We start from the raw sequence: 20,211 nt of genomic DNA, 5'->3' as shown, positions 1-20,211 counted from the left end.
ATAACAATTAATTGACTATATCACTCAACAAATACAAGTAATTATAATTGATTAAAAATATTTAAAATCTATTTGTATTTTTCATAAATTATTGTATAATAATTTATAATATTTAAATGATATATTTTATTATCTTATGTATATATTATATATAATAAATATATATATTATAAATAATAAAATATATATGTAATAATATTTAATATATAATAATGTCAATCCTATTTTTTTTAAATTTTTAATAATGAAATACAATAACAATTCAAATGTCGACAATATACTGCAGACAACGTTCAACTCCCGGGCAGCCACCTGTCGCGCGCATGCGTATTCATAGTATAACACCTCTCTGATCGTTTCTGAGTGTCAGTGTAAACCAAAATGGCGAGAGTAGTGATGGTTTGTGACAGCTCTCAGCCTGTTTCACTCATGTTTTCGAGTAGTTGAACGGGACGCGCGTGGTTATGTGATTCACGTGACTGATTTAAGTACGAAGGGTGAATGGAGAATAATGATTTATTCGTGGCAAACAGCAATACGCAATTTTTTTTGATCTCTTCGACAGGATCGACACCCTTCTATTTTCAATAGACAGTAGCGGGGTGACATTGACGTTACTCGTTGAATTAAGTGCGTTTTCAATTATTCATAATCTGAATTTTTTTTTATTTTCTAATATCAAATGTCTACCACCCATATTAATATGAACAACGGAGGAATATTCTGGGTGTGTATTGCCAATTGTTTGAAAACGAACATTAGAAAACAACATTAGAAAGAGAGATTGTTTGATAGTGTTGAGTATTATTGTTTCGCGGAAGTGTCACGAGGTGTGTATTGTTTCGAAAGTCTGATGTGAGTTCTGTGTCGTGCACGTTCAAACGCTTACGTTTTCAATCTCAGTCATAGGGACTATTCTGCGTGCGATATTTATTAATTATATCACTCGTTCTATTGCCACGGTGAGTCAATATTCTATCACGATGACATTAAACATCATGTAATATTTTCACATTCAAATTTCTGGCTCATTGATTTGTTAATAACTTTTCTTGATATTTATAAATATTGTTTAACATTAGTTAATATAAAATGTCAGGGGTGATTGCCATTCATAAATATCTAATCAATGGATGGAATATTTTTATGATCATTATGTTCTCCGTTGAAAAGATTGCATAGTGTCGGAAATTGTTTTGCAATATGTGCATTAAATAATCTTCCTTTTTTTCATCTTATATTTTAAGTAAAATATATAAGAAAAAGAAAAAAAAAATTTATTATTTAAATGTTACATTAATTTTTTTTTTTTTATATATTTTTAATGAATATAATGAATAATTTATATATGCACCTTTTATATCAAATTTAAAAATTTTGTAAGCAATAGGTCCTGTGGCGCAACGGATAACGCGTCTGACTACGGATCAGAAGATTCCAGGTTCGAATCCTGGCAGGATCGGTTTTTTTTTGTCCATTGCATTAGTTCATTTCTTGTATATTTTTGTTATTGTTTATTAAAAATGTATAAATAATAATTAAAAAGAATTTTTAATGATTATAAAAGATATATGACATAATTCTTATGTATATATATTTGCATAAATATGATAAAAGTATATTTAACACTGAAATAAAGTGTTAAACAGGAACGAAGTTTTTAGCAATCGTGAGCAACGAGTCTCTCAAGAATATCCAGGAATAGTACACATTCCAGACAGACCAGAACGATACCAATGCACTTTATTCTTCCTTTTGCATTCTTTATCTCGAAAGTTCACACGGAAGATAAACACAGTATGAAAAGTCTCAAAATTATAGAAATTGGCTTACTAATCAAATTTTATTTTAACTTAAAATTAAATTATTTTAAATGTTCTAGAAAATTTTGTTGAATCTTTTATATTGAATCTAATTCTATATTCACGCAATCTATTGCACGATATCGAGTGAAAGCATTGGATTTTGTTCTATAATGTAACAAACTTTCCCTTTTTTTTCTTTTTTTCTTTAAAATATACTGTAGATCATTACAATAGATAAAATTTTCATCCATTATTCGAAATTTTCGAAAAGGTTTAAAAAAAAAATTATAATGAGAGATATTGTTTATTTTCTACATTTTTTTCTACATTCGTAACGAACTATGTTTAACTATGTTCTTTTTCATTCTAAATCATACATTAGATTCTGTTTTATTTTGTGAATGTTTGTAACAATTTTTTACTAACACTAATATACATATATCTATTATGCAAGATTACCGCTAACGAATGATTGCTGAGCCGATTAATTGCCATTCTGGTGATTCTCTGTTCGAATTATCGCGTGTCGCGTGAGCAATTCACACAGCTTGGTCGACGTCGTATCTCATTCGTGGTCTCCCTCAAACTTCCGTCCGGGACATGAATTTTCAGGACAGGATGTTCCCGTATTCCCTCTACTGCTCGATACAATATAAACTAATAGAACAGATTGCATTTTCCTCTCTCTTTTTTCTTTATCTCTCTTCTTACTTCTATTTTTTTCTTTCTCTCTTTTCATGACTAGCATATTCGTTTCTTTCGACATTCACTTTTCACTAGTTCATGTTACGTTCGTAATAATTCGACACTTGTGTATATATATTATAGAAGCACAGCTATTTTCTTGTGATTTCGTTTTCATAACCTGTTTCATCCAAAGAAAAAGGTTATGTAAGTTGAAAAATGTTAAACATCATTTTCATTCTGTTGTCATAAGTGTATATTAAGTATATATTATAATTATATAATTATAATATCTTTATAATATTATTTAAATATGTATGTACATAATTTTTTTAATTGACATTATTAATTATTTAAATAAAAAAAATCCATTCTTTTACGTCACATCATCAATTTGTGGAAATTCACCGATTATAGCGTAGAGGGCATTGTCTTCTCTACTCGCGATCAGAGAATCCTCTTCGTTCAAGATGAGAATGCAAGTGAAAGGTTTATCTTTCCAACATGGACAATAAACAATAGCGTATAGAAGTGTATCGCAAAACCCCTGTAGCATACGTATTCCTCTGCTTTCCCTCCTTATCGTCTTGAAATGTCGGTTGCTCGGAAGATAATTACTTAATCACGGTAATTTTACTAGTACTTACCTATCGTGCCATCACGTTGTTCTGTCACGTGCTTCGGCTTCTTTAGATTCTCTGTTTCGAGCGATTCGAAACCATTTTAAGTTTTAAGCCAATCAAATGAATTCTTCCACTTTTCCTTTCTCTTTCGTATCTCGTCAATCGTGAAATTCGTCTTCTCGTATTCAGTTTTCCTTTCCGTTCCATTTTCTTCTGATTAAAAGATATTCACGTTATGTTATTTACGAATAATATATCGAATGATATACAACAATGATATACAACTAGTTGAAAGATAATCCGCAATTTAAAAAAAAAAAGTGATCGCACGAAGAAAATTGATACGATAATTCTGCCTTTTCATAAATTCTTGTGTTTTAAATGCATCGGTTTAATACCAACTTTTAAAATCAAAAAGTTACTAGTTTTTCTTCTATAGAAAAAAGAATTCACGAATTCAGGATCATATTGGTCATATTGGTCAATCTTGATCATCTTATAAGTAATCTCACTATATTTCTTTGGTGCATAATCGAATATTCCGACAAATTGTAATATTGCAAAAATAGATGGAAAAAAATTATTTCGAACGTTATCAGAAACTAATTTAGCTATTTTCAATACTGACAAGCTATTTTCGATACTGAACATTATATATAACATATACATATGTATATTACGATTCATAATATTTTTAATCCAACGTCACGTATCTTCTGTTATCAAGCATATTTTTGAAAAATATGTTATATTATAATGCAAATTAAAAAAGAATTAATTGCGTGATTAAACTTTATTATATTTTATTATATTTTATATATTTTGAACCTTAATTTAAAATGGAACAAAAAAATTAAAAAAATTATATTAATACGATAATAAATAAAATATTATTTTATTTAAAAATGCTCAATCAAACACTTTTTCTTCTATTTCAATTGATTAAAATTATTGATAACAGTTAAATTATAAAAAGGATTTTAGTAAAATGTTTCAATAAATAGCGAGGAAAGCGAGTTTTTCCTTTCTTACGGGTTTTGCACGAACGCAAGCGTGACTGCCAGTTGCATTAGAAGCTTTCGCTTTTAGAAACATGCATATATTAAAAGTTATTATCAAGTGACGACCGAAGCCGCGTGTATCTTGGCCACGTAAATTATCAACATGTTTTTATATATATTTTTCTTTTTATGATAAATCTTTCCAGGTGTTCAGTCATCTTGCACGAATTGATTTTAGAGATTCTCTGATTGCTTACAACAAAAGTGTTATTAATATAAATATCAATAGTCATAATCGATAATGCATGATAATAACTTTCTTTCTGTTATTGTTTACGATAAGTTTTAAGTTTTTAATTTCTATCTTCTTATTCGTTTTTTTATTTAAACATCATTTTTTTCTGAACATAATTCGATCAATATTCTCGATATTTAGTTTTTGAAAACGAAATCGAACGGTGAAACGCAAACGAAATGTGCAAAGCACAGAAGAAACAATTAACATGGTGGCGCTTCGTTAGTAACGGTCAGACGATTCGTTATTGTAGCAACCAATTATTACTGTACTGTTCTCTACTGTTGTTTCAGAGAACAAAGTTAAATTTACTTTTAATTGCGCATTGATCACGAGGACAAAGTTCGTTACCATAGTTACTTGATCATTCCTTCGGAATTTTATCGGTACATTAACACTAATGATTTTTAGTTACCTAATCGTGAAAAGAACGACGGGGAAAACTGCGAAATATCCGGACTCGATTTATGAAAGATTAGATTGGTCGAAAGTACGATGACATCCATGACATCAGATTAGATAAGAGTCACGTCGATAAATTCGATTGAGAATAAAATTCCGTGAAAAGAGTGGCGCAAGAATATCTGGCACGCAGTGTAGTACATTGCAGAGGAAAAACGAGCGGTAGCCATGACTTTTGTTACTTGAATATTTCGATAGGAGGCGCGACTATCCCGCCATCAAACTTTCAGAAGGGCGATCATTATATTTATTTCTCACTTGGAAATTAACAACAGCACAGGCAAAATGTAAGTCTTGGCCCTCGCTAGGCCGGTTTCCGGCGATCGAATTTATATTATCCCCATCATGTGCAAATCTCATTACGAACTCCGGAAAATTGGATCAATTCGAGAATGCGTTCACTGTTCTAATTCGGAATTACAGTTTATCGAGTTATACACGTGCACCTGTTCGAAGAATCTCAACCGAAGACTTTCAACCAAATCTTCATTTACCGCCATCTTTTGTTCGTCACGATTAGAAAATATAAATCGTAGAAGAAAAGAAAAAGTAAAAACATGAAAAAAAAATGTGTTTCACTCGACAAGTGAAAGCTTTTTGAACGACTTTGTAGAAGAAACGAGTCTGTTAGTGAACCAAAACGAATTTTACCAGTGTTGTTAGGAGAAGCGAAACAAGTGGCACGAAAGTGAAAATAAATATGTATGGAACAGTGAGTCGAAAAGATTGGAAAAAAACGAGCAAGTTTGGATTCCGAATGTACACATCAGAAGAAGTATAATTCGAAACGAATAATTGTCTTGAAATTTTCTCGAGACTCGAACGAACGTGAACCTGATTTACCTAGTTTTCTTAGTTTTATAACCGGAATTCTCCCATGATTTTATTCGGTTAAGTGATACTTAGATACTTTCGTTGATTATACGAAGGCAAATTGTGAGAATTTTTTTTACGATGAAATAATTCAATGGTATATAGAATTCAATGATGGCTTTGAAGAATTTATAATGGCGAGGTTGTAGCGATAAAACTAAAATGCTTGCATCTGTATTTTTCCTTGTTTTTCTAATAGAAAAAAAACGAACAGAGACATAATCGCAACGATAAAAGTCGCTCGTCTGCATCGGGTCTAGTCATCTTTGGTATACGGTTTGCATTCAATGCAGCTTCGAATATAGCAATAGCCTAGCCCGCGCACAGCGCATTGACTATTGCAAAATATAAATACATATTGTTACGAAATGAATTATATATAAAATATAATTAAACTGTATTGTATTACGAACAAGAAAATAAGCAATTTTTAAATAAACGTAATAACAGCGATAACAAAATCGAAGCTTTCATTATTTTATATTAAAGTCTTGCAACATTTATGGATTGTCAATGATAGAATTTTTTTATAATTTTTTTACGACCTATAAAAAGTAATATCGTTTTGTTGATGTTTAAAATTGTGCGCGAGTTTTTTTAAACAAGTTCTTGCAGAACGACCTCAGCCATTCGATTCAATATCGATCGGCGAATCCCTTAGTAGAGAGAGTCTATGATTTGAAACCCGTTCTACTTGATCGCCAAGTCAGCCGAGACAGTTCGTTATTATGCAATCTGGTAATGCAAACAATCCAGTTGTCGCTTTTCTTTGGTCTGGTTATGGAGAGAAACGATCGTGTTTCTCTACGTGGATCTGATGGAAGGAGAGAGAAAAAAAAAAAAAAAAACAACGTCCTCGAAATGGATACGAATCGAAGGAAATAAAGAGCAGACGCATTGACGTAATTATTTTCAATTCTTTTCACAATTGTTACGAAAACTTTCGAGTAATTTCTTATAGGTGGGCGAAATCTGTAAAGAATCAACGATAAATAGATCGGTACGATTCGCACACAATCGTCGACCTACATACGGTTCATGAACTCCTGTGCAACAATTATCCTGACCTACATGACCGCGAACGTGTTAACGATCACTTGTTGCGAACGGAACTCCCTGGAGAGGAAAAAGAAAAAGATATAATGCCATCTTTATTTTCCTTTCGTTCTAGACGAGGCGTTTGGCAAATGTTGACATTGGAAACACTGGAACGGTGACAAACGTATCGAGAGGACAGATGGCAGGCGAAACAAATGTGCACAGCCTCGGGAAAGAAGGTTATCCAAAGGCGATTGAGAAACGTGATTAACGAATAATTATGAGAGGCTGCAATATTAATCGCAAAAATGAATCTTTGTTTGAAATAGAATGCCAATTAGAGATGGTAGAAAAAAAACACTCTATCTTGCTGGATTAATCAGTACATAATTATTAGCCTCGAAAGTTGAAGAAATTGGGACTTTAGCAAAGAAAAAAAAAACACTTGTATAATCTTTCTTTTTTTTTTTTTGTCAATTAATATATATTGACACGTGATTGTTTAAAGTTGAAGGAATTTTTTTATCTTAAATTCGAATCCATTCGCGCAAAACTCAATCGAAGGTCAACCTTCCGAGTGAATAAATATGTAAAATGAATCGACGTTAGAGGAAACGAGTTGTCGAGATGCGCTTACGCAACATCTTTTATTGCCAGCCAGCTCGAGGTTATACCGCTGAGAAAACCAATTTCCCTGATGCTTAACCACGCTTCGAATACCTCGTTATATCCTCCTCCTACGCTGGATCGAAATATTTTTTTCCCTCGAATATGCGTATACATGTCATAATTCACAATAAAACTATCACAATTTTTCGTTTATCGCTTTGATCAGCTGATCGTTCATCTTTATCCACAAAGGAAGTAGGACGAACCGCTCGATTCCCCTCAAGTAATTGATGCTGAAAAATCAGATTTAATCGCGACCGAATTAATAAACGGCCACCAACAAAGCCGCGCACCGTGAACGAGAGCGCGTAAAATGCGATCTCAACGGCAAAGTCTTTTTTGGTCTAGAAACGAAGTGGTACTCGCGGAAGCGGCCTCCCCCCTCTCCTCGCGCAACTCGCTCGTTCCTCGATTCTATTGTGCCTCTCATTATCATCCGGGTACAGTTCTCGATATCGATAACGTAACGATCCGGATTACATGGGTTTAGCCAACTGCGTGATTCATTGGTACGTGGTTGGATATAGTCAACGGCGACGCCAGTTTCTCGCTGCGCCCCGGTTCAAGAACTTGACCACCAGGCGTTTCATTCATCCAATTGACTCGCTTGACAAGGTCGCGCGCTCTTTAACACGATCATCTCGAACCCTCGCGACCGTGTGTCACACCAGTTTGCGTATATATATACATATATACATATAAGAGTGCAACTATTTGGACAAACGAATAGTATCGTCATATATATATATTTCGATCTTATCGTTATTATTGCGCAACGGCAAAGTTGTGTGCATACCGATCACCGATTTTTACCATATAAATCGCAGAGTGGTAATAATAAATAAACGTTTGACAGGCGGAAAGGGAGTGGTTACCGTTTGTTCCGGCGAATCTCGATATCAAGGTTGGTTTAGGAGCTTGAATAAGTCGCTGTATGCTGGACGGCGACACGCGTTTCGTGTCGCATCTCTCGTCTGCCGCGGTGTGACGCATCGAGGTGCAACTGGTTACAGTTGGAAGAGCATGACCGGACTGCGAATAACTGTACCGGATATTTTTTTTTCGCCGCTTTGTCAACAGATTTAATCGAACCGCGTTAAATTAACCCGCCGACGGGTTACGCGTATATTTCGTAAATTCCGCCGTAATGATAAAAATTATAGACGTAGACTCGCACGTCACTCATTTTCTTTTTCAAATTTTTCTTTTCTTGTAAATGGAATATCCGTGATTCATCGATTCTACCTTTTAAAATTCTTTCATCCATGTTTCTGGCGGTGAGTCACGCTGAAACGAATCCGAACAACCGATTACTCATTCGAGTATCCGATTTTCTGAACGAGCAGGTAAACGTGATTGTTCCGAGTCTGTATGTTCGAAGGATAATAACTCGTTGGCTTTTTCTTCGATAAAAGGCCAGGTTTTCATTCTTATTCTCGCTTGGAAATAAAAAAACGGGATTGGAGAATGCTCGTTGTTAATTGTGGATTTTTCTCCCAATTGCCGATTATATAAATTCGTATCTCGGCGTTAACTCCAACTCTAAATCAATCTTTTATGCGCGTTGTGCTCGAGAACGTACATTCGAGCGGTACTCTGTCCGGTGTTGACGTCTGATATTTCTTCGTATCCACGTGACTAATGGACCATTGTCTTGACAACCGCGACGAGAGGATGAGCCGAGTGAAAATTCGTTCGCTAAAAATAATTATCCGAGAGACGAAGAACTCTTCTCGATAACTTAAAGAGAATTTAAACGTTTAAAATTTAGAAGCAAGATATTATCGTTACGATTCAAGGAAGAATAGTAAGAGGTGATTTCGTTCCGATCATCTAACTTTTTTTCTTCCTCTTTTCTCTGTTCCAGGTACACGCAGATGACGCGATGACGCTGCATTGGTGGATGCACTGGTTCTGGGTTACCGCTCAATTTCTCGGTACGTTCTAAAATGATCAAAGACTACTTTTTCACGTAACTTTTCGCCGAGTTCTTCCATCGACACATCGGAGTCGATTTCGATTCCGTAGATTCCAAAAATTATCTAACGAAATGGTTCGATTTTCAGTAATTTTAGGAAACCCAATGCCATCGAGCACGGGTGAGCCTCGTGGTCAGGTGCAGCAAGATCGCCTGAGCTCGGAATCGACGTCCAAAATTACTTCGATCGAGGCCGAGAGGAGCGAACCGCGACAGAGTTTTCGCGTGGCCAAAGCCATCGGTCTTCATCCATCCACGAACACGGCTGTAATGTTAGACAGGCAATCGAGTACGATTTCGGCTCCCGTGGAAATGGTGGCGAGCGTGGTCGAAACGAGTACTAATCCCGTGGAAGAGTATCACGGAAATGCGAGTAATGCGGTCAGTCTGGACTCGACGAAAAGTTTCACGTCTCAACGAGTCGCAGACACTGTGGACAGGATTCGTAATTCGGCGGTGAAAAAGGATAGTAAGATCACGTGGATTCTAACCACGAACAAGACCGGTGGTAGATCCAAGTACGAGCAAGAAGAGAAAATAGATGAAAATGGGAATCGGAATGATACCACATTGGACCAAGTGGAGGATCTCACGGTACTACCTCTTCAGGAAGAGGTGTCTAGAATCAGGCTGGTACTGAATAAAACGAAATCCTCCTCGCTCTTATCTTCCTCTTCCTCCTCTTTGTCCTCCTCTGCCGGTAGTTCCAGTATCAAGACGTTCAATCGATCCGACGATGTCGAGATCAACGACGACGACGACGACTTTGTCGAGCCACAATTATTTGCTACAGCTGCGTCGATCCTCGAAGGTATTTGTGTGCAACATTTTAATCGGAGTAGAACGGAGATTGTATTATTTTCGAATCGAATTGAATTTCGAAAAAGCGATAAAAATTTGATGCGAATCTTATAGTTGGTGTGAGCGAACCTACGCGGCTGAGCAGAGCGCGAAGCGCGTTTCCCAAAGATTTCCAGAGGGATCAAGTACAGGAAGATCATCTTTCCGATTACAATGAGAGCAATAGCGAGAACTCGAAGCGAGAGAATACTTCGAGATCGACGGTAGACATTGCCGCTATTACCGGAAGTTGCCTAGCGACTGTAGTTTTACTCAGCACAATGGGTAGCCTTGGATTCATTATGTACAGGTAATTAAAATGATTGCTTAGCAGTTAAATGAAATTTCAACGTTACACAGAAAATTTAATTAAAGACGTAGGTATCTGAATCCGCCGCAAACGCTTAATAGCGACAAATGCAGTAATCCCGATAGTTCCGGTTATATCGATGATTCCACTATTCGCGTAAGTATCATAATAGTTCGTTTTATGTATTAAATTGTATCATCTCAAATAATATCGAGACGTTGTCGCTTAATATACGATACAAATTATGATATATATTAAATCATAAGATAAAAAGTTTAAATGATTTTATATATTCTTATAGGATAATTCCGAAGAAATGTACAGTTTGGATAACGATTCGTTCTTAAATTCGTTAGAAGCAATGACAATACAGAATTATTGGACGGACAGTGTGAAGCATACGAAACTATGACAAAAGAAGATAATTCAACCCGGAAAGAGGATCGAAACGTTCAGTATTTCCGATGGTGAAGCGCACGAACAAGTATCGTTGTTGGAACAGTAGTACTTACACGACGAGTGCCCGGCGTTTTGTAATTGAATGCAAAGAGATTGAATTTATCGTAGTAATCGTATAGATATGCAGGAATTTTATTTTTTTCCGATTGAATCGTTAGCGATTTCGATGCAAGAATGAGCGAATAAAATATTTTAAACATTTTTGACGACTTTTTAGATAAATTCCGTCGGTTTTATAATTTCTTAAAAGAAACTGACGATACATCAAAATTACAAGATTTGTGCGTGTATTATATTCGCGCGATATATCAAACGCGCATATAAATTTGTGAATATTGAACGCATACGATATATAACGCAATATTTCATGCACATACTTGAATTTTGATTTTGTCACTCGTATTGTTCCCACTATTTTTCTACTACAAATGCAATTGGCAATAGTTAAATTTAAACGAGACAGCGATACGGTCACTTTCATCGGATTAGTGACTGAATAGTGCAATAAAATGTACTTTATGGATAATTATTGAAATATACTTTTTAGAACAGTAAGTACAAATAAGGTCATTAATGTTTAACTAAATATATATTAGAGATACGAGACATAATTTAATAAATCTGAATTCTCGTAAAATCAATTGCAGTATGATAAACAATTTCATTATTATTGAATATTTGTATTATTGAATTTTAGTTTCTATAAATTGTACTTATACATATTAATCATTTTAATTTAAGATTCGATTTTAACATTTCTTATTATTTTTAAACTCTATTGAAAGATATACGGTTTTTTCTAATAGGATAATAGGAGTCGAATTGCTCGCTTGCATACACAATCAGCTTCAAATACTTTCAAGATAGAATCGGGCTAATAAAAAATCGGACCAAATACGTACTGTAGTTTGTAGCTTTATGCCTTTATAACATATCCAGCAAGAAGTAAGGAGATTTCATTCGTTTTTTTCACTTCAGTTCAGCTTGTACATATGTACATGTATATGTACTATACAATTAATACGAATATATCTATGTATAGACGTGCGAATTTTCTGACGGTTTCTCGAAACTTTCGAAATATAATTACGTTTTAGTAGAGGTTTGTTTGTTCAAATATATTTCTATACGAACCTTACATCAATGAAAAAAAGATTTATTGTGATAGATTATAGAATTTAATAAATGTAAAATTATCATAGATTTGCTTTATTATAATAACTGTGAATAAATCCCCACGTGTATTATTTTTACGCTTATTATGTGTTATTATTATTGTTATTACATTATCGTTATCATCATTATTATTATTAAATATGAAATAATTAATTTTCCTTCTCTTTTGTTATATACAATAAAATTTTTGTTATAATATTTTTTGCGTTCTCTTTGCTTTGTTTTTTTATCGTTAGATGACGCATATTTTATTTCTATGCTAGTGTACTCTTCTTATATGGAATCCATTATACCGACGGATACATGAATGACTAAAGATAGATTCAGTTTCTTTTGCCAGCATGGCGCTTTATATATGTCACTCTATATTTATTCTTGAACACGGATCTTTGACACGGATATCATAAATATCTTACTTATTATATACTATATACATAAATAGAGCTAATTTATAGAATATAAATTATTCTATATATTACACGATATTTGATTTTTTATACAATGTTTTATGAGCAATAATGGCTCACTTTTTGGAAAATAAAAAAAAAAATATTTTTCAACGCGGAAGAAATATTGTTATTTTTACTTCACATATTTTCTTCGCAAAAGTATATTTCGGCAAAACGGCTGATGACACATAGATGTCACTATATAACAAACAATGGCTGTATTCTTATGTTGTTATTAATGACATAAACACATTGGTTGTACTTTTAATCCGGTATGCATCAGAATGAAAACTATATACTGGTCAATCAATTATATGCCAATGAACTTGAATGTTTAAAGTCTATATTGCATACACGAAGTGATCTACAATAAATATTTATGGTTATACGACGCATGTTCAATATCAACTGTGGCTTTTGATTCATATAATTAAAAAAAAATAAAAAAAATATTTTTAACAAAAATCTATAAAAATGCAGTGGCCATCCTTTACTCTTATATTAACGGAATTATTTTTAGTTTATATAATTTATTCGATTTATAATTTATCTTTATTGTTTGTGGCACCAGCTTGTGAAGACAACAAATTATGCTTAACATCATATTTAAATCAAAAACCACAATTACAATTGCAAGTTTATAGTTCTGTCGATAGATATCCTACTGCACAACAAGTTGATTTTGTATATAATAATAAAAATTTTAATTATACTCATGCAAATACTCTGTAAGTATATATTTTATATCATTGAAAACACACAACTTTGGATTTTTTTTATTTGAACATTATTATATTTCTCTTTCAGCCTATTAACTTTGAATATTCCACGCAAAACACGAAACAATGGAACATTGTTTCTTCATATTATCATAGCACCAAATTCTAAGAAATATGAAAAAAATTTTAATATACAAAAGGTATGCGTAAAAAATATAATATAAATTTCATCCCTATATCTATATTTTTTTTAATTATTATAGGATCCATATGTATCTTCTATTACCATCAAAATGACACAATATAAAGTTCCTGAAGCAGAAGCTTTTAATTTATTGAGCGAAAAACATTCAGATTTAAAAAAAAAACAAAATTTAATAAATCCAGTGACACATATTAAGAGCCGTGTAACATTTACAATAATGACAGATGATATAAAACTTCCTATACATAATGTACCTATAGAACTTGTAAATCATTTGAAGTATGTTAATATTAATAATTTTAAATAATCATTAATATAATAAGGATATGATAAATTTTTATTATTTCAGAATTATACAAGGCAAAACATTTTTACCTATAGTTAATTGTGACTTTTTACAAACTAGACATCATGATTTAATGAGAATCGTGCCTCAAAATAATACAGTTAATATTACATTGCAATATTCTCCAATTTCTATTTCAAAGCTAAGATTGTTATTACATGTGGAAGCAACTATGCAAAATTTAAAAAATCTTGGATTTTCTGATAAAGATATGGATGAAGTAAAAGGAATTTTTGTAGATACTAACATATATATATTGGGAGGAACTTTTCTTATTGCGGCCATTCATGTATGTAAATTAAAAAATAACTAAAATATAATTTGAAACAGAATTTAACAATATTAAAACAATTATATTAAAACAGTTGCTGTTTGATTTCCTTGCTTTTAAAAATGATGTGAGTTATTGGAGAAGAAAAGATAATCTTGTAGGTCTTAGTAAATGGACCGTTGCGTGGCGGGGATTTAGTCAAACTGTCATCTTTCTTTATTTACTAGATGAAGGTTCATCTTTACTTGTACTTATTCCTACAGGCATTGGATCTATTATTGAGGTAATGATAAAATGAAGCATTTGTTTTGTGATTGTTTTTTATAAATATATTTTATATTTGTAATTTTATTAGATGTGGAAATTAAAGAAAGTGTTGAAACTTAGACTTAAAAGTAATAATAATAATAATAATAATTATATGGCTGAAATTAGAACAAGGGAATTTGATGCAGAAAGTATGCGTTATTTAAGTTATTTATTATATCCTCTTGTCATTGGTGGTGCAATTTATTCTTTACTTTATCAACATCACAAAAGGTATAATGTTAAAAATTATAATTTATTTTATATAATTTTACAAATTTTTATATTCATATTTCAAATTTCAGTTGGTATTCATGGAGTATTAATTCTTTAGTAAATGGAGTTTATGCATTTGGTTTTTTGTTTATGCTTCCTCAACTTTTTGTAAATTATAAATTAAAATCTGTGGCACATTTACCATGGAAAACATTTATGTATAAAGCATTTAATACATTTATAGATGATGTTTTTGCATTTATCATTGTTACACCAACAGCGCATAGAATAGCTTGTTTTAGAGATGATGCTGTTTTCCTTATTTATCTTTATCAAAGATGGTAAGTCATTATTCTGATTTAATACTATATAAATATTTTATTCAAATAAATATTCTCTTATTTTTATATTCTTATATTATATATTATATATTATATATTATATATTTAATATTCTTATATTCTTATATATAATATTCTTCTTATTATAGGCTGTATCCAGTAGATAAATCTCGTCCAGATGTCGTCACTATTGATGAAGAACCTGTTGATTTTGAAAATTTAGATTATAAAAAGACAGACTAAAATGAACTTTATATTAATTATTTAACATTTAATATTTATATCATATGCAACAAAAATTATTATTATTATTATTATTAGTCATTATTTGAGTAATAATGTACATATTATAAATGCCTAAATGCAATTCATAATATTTTAGATGTAATCTTTTGTTATATATTTACACTTTTACAAAAAAATGTTGAAATATAAATATTTTTCATTATAATCTATTAAAAAGGTAACATTACAATTATTATTAAAATGTTGTTTTTGAAAAAAAAAAAAGAAAAATATGAATATATTTTAAATAAATAATCACAAACAGAAGTATTGAATAGATCTAATATTCAATGCTTTTTTTTATTCTATATATTTATATAATTATCCTATCTTTGTTTTTCTTTCATGTTCTCTTTACCTATACTTATTTTATAAAATTCATCTGTTTAAGAAATGATTTTGATATTCTGTATGTTAGTTTGTGGATATGTAGTATTAATTGCAAATATATATTGTATTTGCAATTATTAAAAAAACATATTTAAAAAGATTACAATTTTTATTTTCTCTTGTGTCACTTATATTTATATAATTTAATAATGCAAGATGAGAGCTGTTTACTCGCATTAACAATGATGAATTTGTAACTGGAATAAAGAAATCTATATTATAATGTAAAAAACCAATGATAACAAATATAATAAATACTTATTTAAGTTTTTAAATTATTATTAAAACTATACAGTAGTGACACGATTAGGATCAGCAATCATTATAGGAGTATTATTTATTGCATCACTGGCAAGACATGATAGTTGCAAATGCATAGACGTTGCTACTTTTGATAACAGCATGTCGATTCGCATACAATCATCTTTGTTAATAGGTTGTGGTATTGCATCTAAAGCTTCTTCAAAAAAATTCCTGCAGATTGAAAAATAAATAAAATATAAATAAAGTATTTTTTTTTTATTCGTATAATGATAAGAAAAAACGAAAAATAAATTATTACTTTGCCCTTGTTGTACTATAAGGTTTTAAAGCGTCTTTTAGAAGAGTAATATCAGTACGTGCTTGCACAATTCCAGCTGGTCGAAATTGAGTAACACAAGACATAAGTCTTGCAAGTTCTTCTGCTACAGTCTCAACTATATGAGATAATACTCGTTGTAATAAAGCTGGTGCAACACGGCGCACCTATAAAAATATATGTGTGTGTGTGTATATATATATATATATATATGTGATTACAGAAATTATATCTTATAATTAAAAATTATTTATATATATTTATATTATGAATTATATTGAATTATATTGAATTATTTATGAACAATAGGTACCTCGGCATGAACTGCAATTAAATTTGCTAGAATTTCTTGTGCATATGGTCTTACATGAGTAGGTTCAGTCTCAAAATCCCATTCTAAGCCGCCTAGATACATACTAGGTTCAATTGTACCAACTAATGGATCGCAACGACGTTCCAAATATGCATCCAAAACAGCTGTATCTAATGTACCAAGTTGTGTCCAATCAGAATTCCATCCAATTGCATTTGATAAATTTGGATAATCTTGACTTTTCAATATATCTCCAATTTTTGGTAGAATGGTATTCAATGTATAACGAATATTACTTAACGAGATTAAGAGGCATTGTTCCCACGTCTGATAAAAAATTCAGAAGTAATGCTAAAATATAGCACTGACTTCAAAAGATGCTACAAATTTTCTTACTTTTTTTCTTTTTTCTTTTTTTAATTATAATTAATATCTATTTTCTCTGAAATGATTTTTCATTTTATAAATAAATCATGAAACTTACAGGGCCTTGATGTTTATTACTCTTGCTCTTATAACCAGAAGGAGAACCAATTAATTGAGATACAGAAGATTCATCATCATCAAGAGCTTCCTCGCAGCCACTGAACGCCAATTGTTGTAAACATCTTGCAAACGATGTAAACAATGTTTTAACAGAATTATAATATAAATGTTGATGCGTCGAATTAGCAAATAATGGTCCTTCTCGAGGACCACAAGCAACTACTGTATCTCGCGCGCGTTTTGAGACTTCCAAAACCATTTCTTCGAATAAGTATGGCTATATAAAAACAAAATTAGATATTTTAATAGAAAAATATATTCACATAATATTTTTACAAATAAAATTTGATTATTACCACTTTAGTAACACCACCATCTTCATTCAAATATTCGATTTGCCAAGTTTCTTTTTTATGTAAAGCGGCTATGTTATCTGCGGTTTGTTTAAAAAGCGCACCAAAACACTGCAATCTAATCTTAAATCTTTAGTTTATTACATCATAAAAATAAAATATATCATAATAATATTTTGTACCTTAAATCAAGTATAAATTTTCCGAAAATATCTAATGCATCACTCGGTAAATCCAAATGAATCAACGAAGCATACATTTGCCTAATTCTACGTAAAACATGTAAAAGCCATGTAGCATCCAAATCATTACTACATATATTTTTCATGGCTTCCATGGCATGTTGCATACTTGATAATACCAGATTCTGTATGAAAATAATTTTTTTTTATAATAAAATTTGTATTTTTAACGATAATTCATTTGATAAATAGTTTATATACCTTGAAAGGTATTTGTTTCTCTGCATCCACTACTACATGTAATTGTCCTGTAAAATAACTTTGACCTAATCGCCATAAATCTGGTAATTGTTCAACTATTATATCACAAATTGTTTCAATACATGATATTTGTGGAGGAATATTCATTCCATCATTTTTGTCCGATTTTGATTGTTTATTATTTTGTACTAATTTTATTTTGTTCAAATTTTCTCCATTAGAATTATCTATTTCCAAATGTTCTTGCATACAGGTAGTAATACTTTTTTTTAAATAATTTGAATGAGAAACTGAAAAAAATTACCATTATCTTTAATAAATAAGATATAAAATATTTTAGAAATATATATACCTATTGCATCCCAAGCTGGATCTCCTTCAGCTTCTAAATTAACAAGATTTCTAATTATTTTTTTATGTTCTTCTAAACTGAAAGGCATTTCTTCAAGCTTATTTCTTAAATGTGTTTTTAACATTACAATTCTATTATCAATTTCTTGTAGTACTTTTTTAAAAACTTCAACTTCTGTATTTTTAAATAAATTTTTTACTCTTGTATAATCATTAATTACAAGATCATAATTGCCACGTTTTATATTTTTTTCTATATTAATTGGCATACAAAAGAGGAACTTGTATCTCTGCATTACGGACAAAGCATTCCTTGTTGCATCTGCTCTATCTCTTCTAGCTAATACATCATCAAATAATTTATTAGCTTCTGACATAGATTGTCGAATAGCTTTTTCTAATTTTTCAGTAGGATCACTACCATATGTTTTTATATCTGTCTCAAATTGTTCTTTTAATAAAATTATTGTATCTAATTGTTCCATTACTGATCCTACATTAGCCTAAAAAAAAGAATTTAAAAAATATAAAATATAAATATAAAATATAAAATAAAGATATATTAATATTTTTTTTAATCAATAATTACATATTAATTTTTGTTTTTTATTATAATAGTCACCTTTAAAAATGATAATTGACCTTCTTTTTGAGAATTAACTTTTCTTTTAAGAAATGCTAATCCAGCTTTTAAATCTTCAAAAGTAGTGGCATGGTGATGTTGCAACAAAAACCAACCAGGATGAAATTTTTCACTGGTAAGATCCCCACTGCCTTCTCCAAAAAGTTCAATTAATTCATCTTCAGGGTACTTTTTACTATAAAAAAATATATTAAAAAATTTATATTAACTCTTAAAAAAAGATAGATAAACATACTCGTTGCCTTCTACGCTTAAACCTAAAGGATCTTCTTGCTGATAATTTGTTGGGGAAAGTGTTCTTCTTCCCCAAACAAAACTTTGCATAGGAGCTTCTTCTACCCATACTGCAGATTCTTTCATAGGACCTATAGTTTCATGATAACCACGAAATTGTACTGTTGATGTCCCAGGTCCTCCACTACGAGTAGTTACTATAATATCACCTCGACCTTTACAAGGTCCTGATCTGGCAATGATTTTATTAGAGGATTTCCATTCTGCTGATAAAAGGCAATCACATCCACATATCGTTAAACCTAAATATATTAAAATTTTTTTCAAAAAAGAATTTTTTTCTTATGAAAAAAATATTTTTAAATAACTTAAAAAGCGAAATTAACCTATGAGATCGTGCACTTTATTGCCTAAAAATTCACCACGAACTATAACACGAGTTCCTGGAGGTCCTTCTTTAGGAGATATACCTGTTACTACTGGTGGTGGACCCATCTTATTAATTATATTATAGTAAAAAATTTCACTATTTTTACACAAATAAATATTGATTATACATAATCTTTAGCTCAATAATTAAAAGAGTTCAAAATCCTACACTTTCCAACACAATAAAAAATTACTACCATTTTTTAAAGACTACAAATTTTTCTATGAATTTACTTTTTATATTAATAGATAATATGAATAGATTAAAAAAAGAAATAATCTCTGTCAAAGCAAATGATGACTGATAACCCACTGTCAGACATGTCGATATCAGAAAGAGTGGGAGATAGATAAATTCAATATCAAAGAGAAGCATAGATTTATAAAAAAAAAAATTATATATTTTTCAATAGAATTAACAATGATATAAAAAACAATTTTATCGAATTATCTTTATCTTTGAAAAGTGGTTTATGTGAAATGACTGATTACAATGCATTTTCTGAAAAATAATTTATATTTAATTTATATCTATAAATTTTTATATTTATTTTTAGTAAGACAATTTACATCTATAATTTTTTAAATTTTAATTTTCTTATAAAAAATTAATAAAAAATTACTTAAGTTTAAAAATA

The 20,211-nt window shown here is 30.8% G+C and overlaps 3 protein-coding genes, 1 long non-coding RNA gene and 1 other non-coding gene across 23 annotated transcripts; 3 read left to right on the top strand and 2 right to left on the bottom strand.

Moving 5' to 3' along the window:
• Positions 1-361: 361 nt before the first annotated feature.
• On the top strand, positions 362-12,238 carry LOC107995907 (uncharacterized). Of its 19 annotated transcripts, none has more exons than XM_062082418.1 (8): positions 2,666-6,645; positions 6,705-6,743; positions 6,915-7,044; positions 9,318-9,387; positions 9,517-10,239; positions 10,344-10,578; positions 10,644-10,734; positions 10,880-12,238. In XM_062082418.1, the coding sequence occupies exons 3-8, from the start codon at positions 6,997-6,999 to the stop codon at positions 10,988-10,990; spliced, it is 1,278 nt and encodes a 425-aa protein (XP_061938402.1). In that variant the 5' UTR covers positions 2,666-6,645; positions 6,705-6,743; positions 6,915-6,996; the 3' UTR covers positions 10,991-12,238. The 19 variants fall into 19 exon arrangements, with proteins under 19 accessions (XP_061938403.1, XP_061938399.1, XP_061938396.1 ...); XM_062082409.1 differs by having other exon boundaries at positions 6,915-8,065; XM_062082419.1 differs by lacking the exons at positions 2,666-6,645; positions 6,705-6,743 and adding an exon at positions 362-962 and having other exon boundaries at positions 6,915-7,020.
• Positions 1,390-1,462, top strand: Trnar-acg (transfer RNA arginine (anticodon ACG)). The gene has a single exon. It is a non-coding gene; the product is annotated as a tRNA-Arg (tRNA).
• Positions 2,091-4,483, bottom strand: LOC107995909 (uncharacterized). The gene is made up of 3 exons (XR_001765696.3): positions 4,371-4,483; positions 2,898-3,325; positions 2,091-2,670 (listed from the first exon to the last, which is right to left on the bottom strand). It is a non-coding gene; the product is annotated as an uncharacterized LOC107995909 (long non-coding RNA).
• Positions 12,239-12,799: 561 nt separating the features above from the next.
• On the top strand, positions 12,800-16,016 carry LOC107995906 (lipid scramblase CLPTM1L). The gene is made up of 8 exons (XM_017053647.3): positions 12,800-13,390; positions 13,470-13,581; positions 13,645-13,865; positions 13,936-14,221; positions 14,298-14,486; positions 14,559-14,743; positions 14,815-15,066; positions 15,216-16,016. Exons 1-8 carry the CDS (start codon positions 13,137-13,139, stop codon positions 15,307-15,309), a joined length of 1,593 nt encoding a protein of 530 aa, XP_016909136.1. The 5' UTR covers positions 12,800-13,136; the 3' UTR covers positions 15,310-16,016.
• LOC107996003 (exocyst complex component 2) lies at positions 15,832-19,914 on the bottom strand. The gene is made up of 11 exons (XM_017053850.3): positions 19,531-19,914; positions 19,146-19,446; positions 18,890-19,085; positions 18,269-18,770; positions 17,917-18,206; positions 17,656-17,840; positions 17,477-17,591; positions 17,119-17,397; positions 16,635-16,961; positions 16,304-16,488; positions 15,832-16,215 (listed from the first exon to the last, which is right to left on the bottom strand). The coding sequence occupies exons 1-11, from the start codon at positions 19,637-19,639 to the stop codon at positions 16,029-16,031; spliced, it is 2,676 nt and encodes an 891-aa protein (XP_016909339.2). The 5' UTR covers positions 19,640-19,914; the 3' UTR covers positions 15,832-16,028.
• Positions 19,915-20,211: the final 297 nt, after the last annotated feature.

The sequence above is a fragment of the Apis cerana genome, linkage group LG11, assembly GCF_029169275.1.
Source record: "Apis cerana isolate GH-2021 linkage group LG11, AcerK_1.0, whole genome shotgun sequence".
Lineage (NCBI taxonomy): Eukaryota > Metazoa > Arthropoda > Insecta > Hymenoptera > Apidae > Apis > Apis cerana.
This window is presented reverse-complemented; position numbering and strand designations above follow the sequence as displayed.

Bases quoted from the DNA above. Each gene is read 5' to 3' on its own strand.
- LOC107995906 (XM_017053647.3), top strand. From the start codon at position 13,137: ATGCAGTGGCCATCCTTTACTCTTATATTAACGGAATTATTTTTAGTT. The intron at 14,487-14,558 runs GTAATGATAAAA...TAATTTTATTAG, and splicing joins GCATTGGATCTATTATTGAG to ATGTGGAAATTAAAGAAAGT. The intron at 14,744-14,814 runs GTATAATGTTAA...TTCAAATTTCAG, and splicing joins CTTTATCAACATCACAAAAG to TTGGTATTCATGGAGTATTA.
- LOC107995907 (XM_062082406.1), top strand. From the start codon at position 7,931: ATGGGTTTAGCCAACTGCGTGATTCATTGGTACGTGGTTGGATATAGT. The intron at 10,240-10,343 runs GTATTTGTGTGC...CGAATCTTATAG, and splicing joins AGCTGCGTCGATCCTCGAAG to TTGGTGTGAGCGAACCTACG. The intron at 10,735-10,879 runs GTAAGTATCATA...ATATTCTTATAG, and splicing joins TCGATGATTCCACTATTCGC to GATAATTCCGAAGAAATGTA.
- LOC107996003 (XM_017053850.3), bottom strand. From the start codon at position 19,639: ATGGGTCCACCACCAGTAGTAACAGGTATATCTCCTAAAGAAGGACCT. The intron at 17,841-17,916 runs GTATATAAACTA...ATTTTCATACAG, and splicing joins AGAAACAAATACCTTTCAAG to AATCTGGTATTATCAAGTAT. The intron at 16,962-17,118 runs GTAAGTTTCATG...ATTTTTTATCAG, and splicing joins GTAATAAACATCAAGGCCCT to ACGTGGGAACAATGCCTCTT.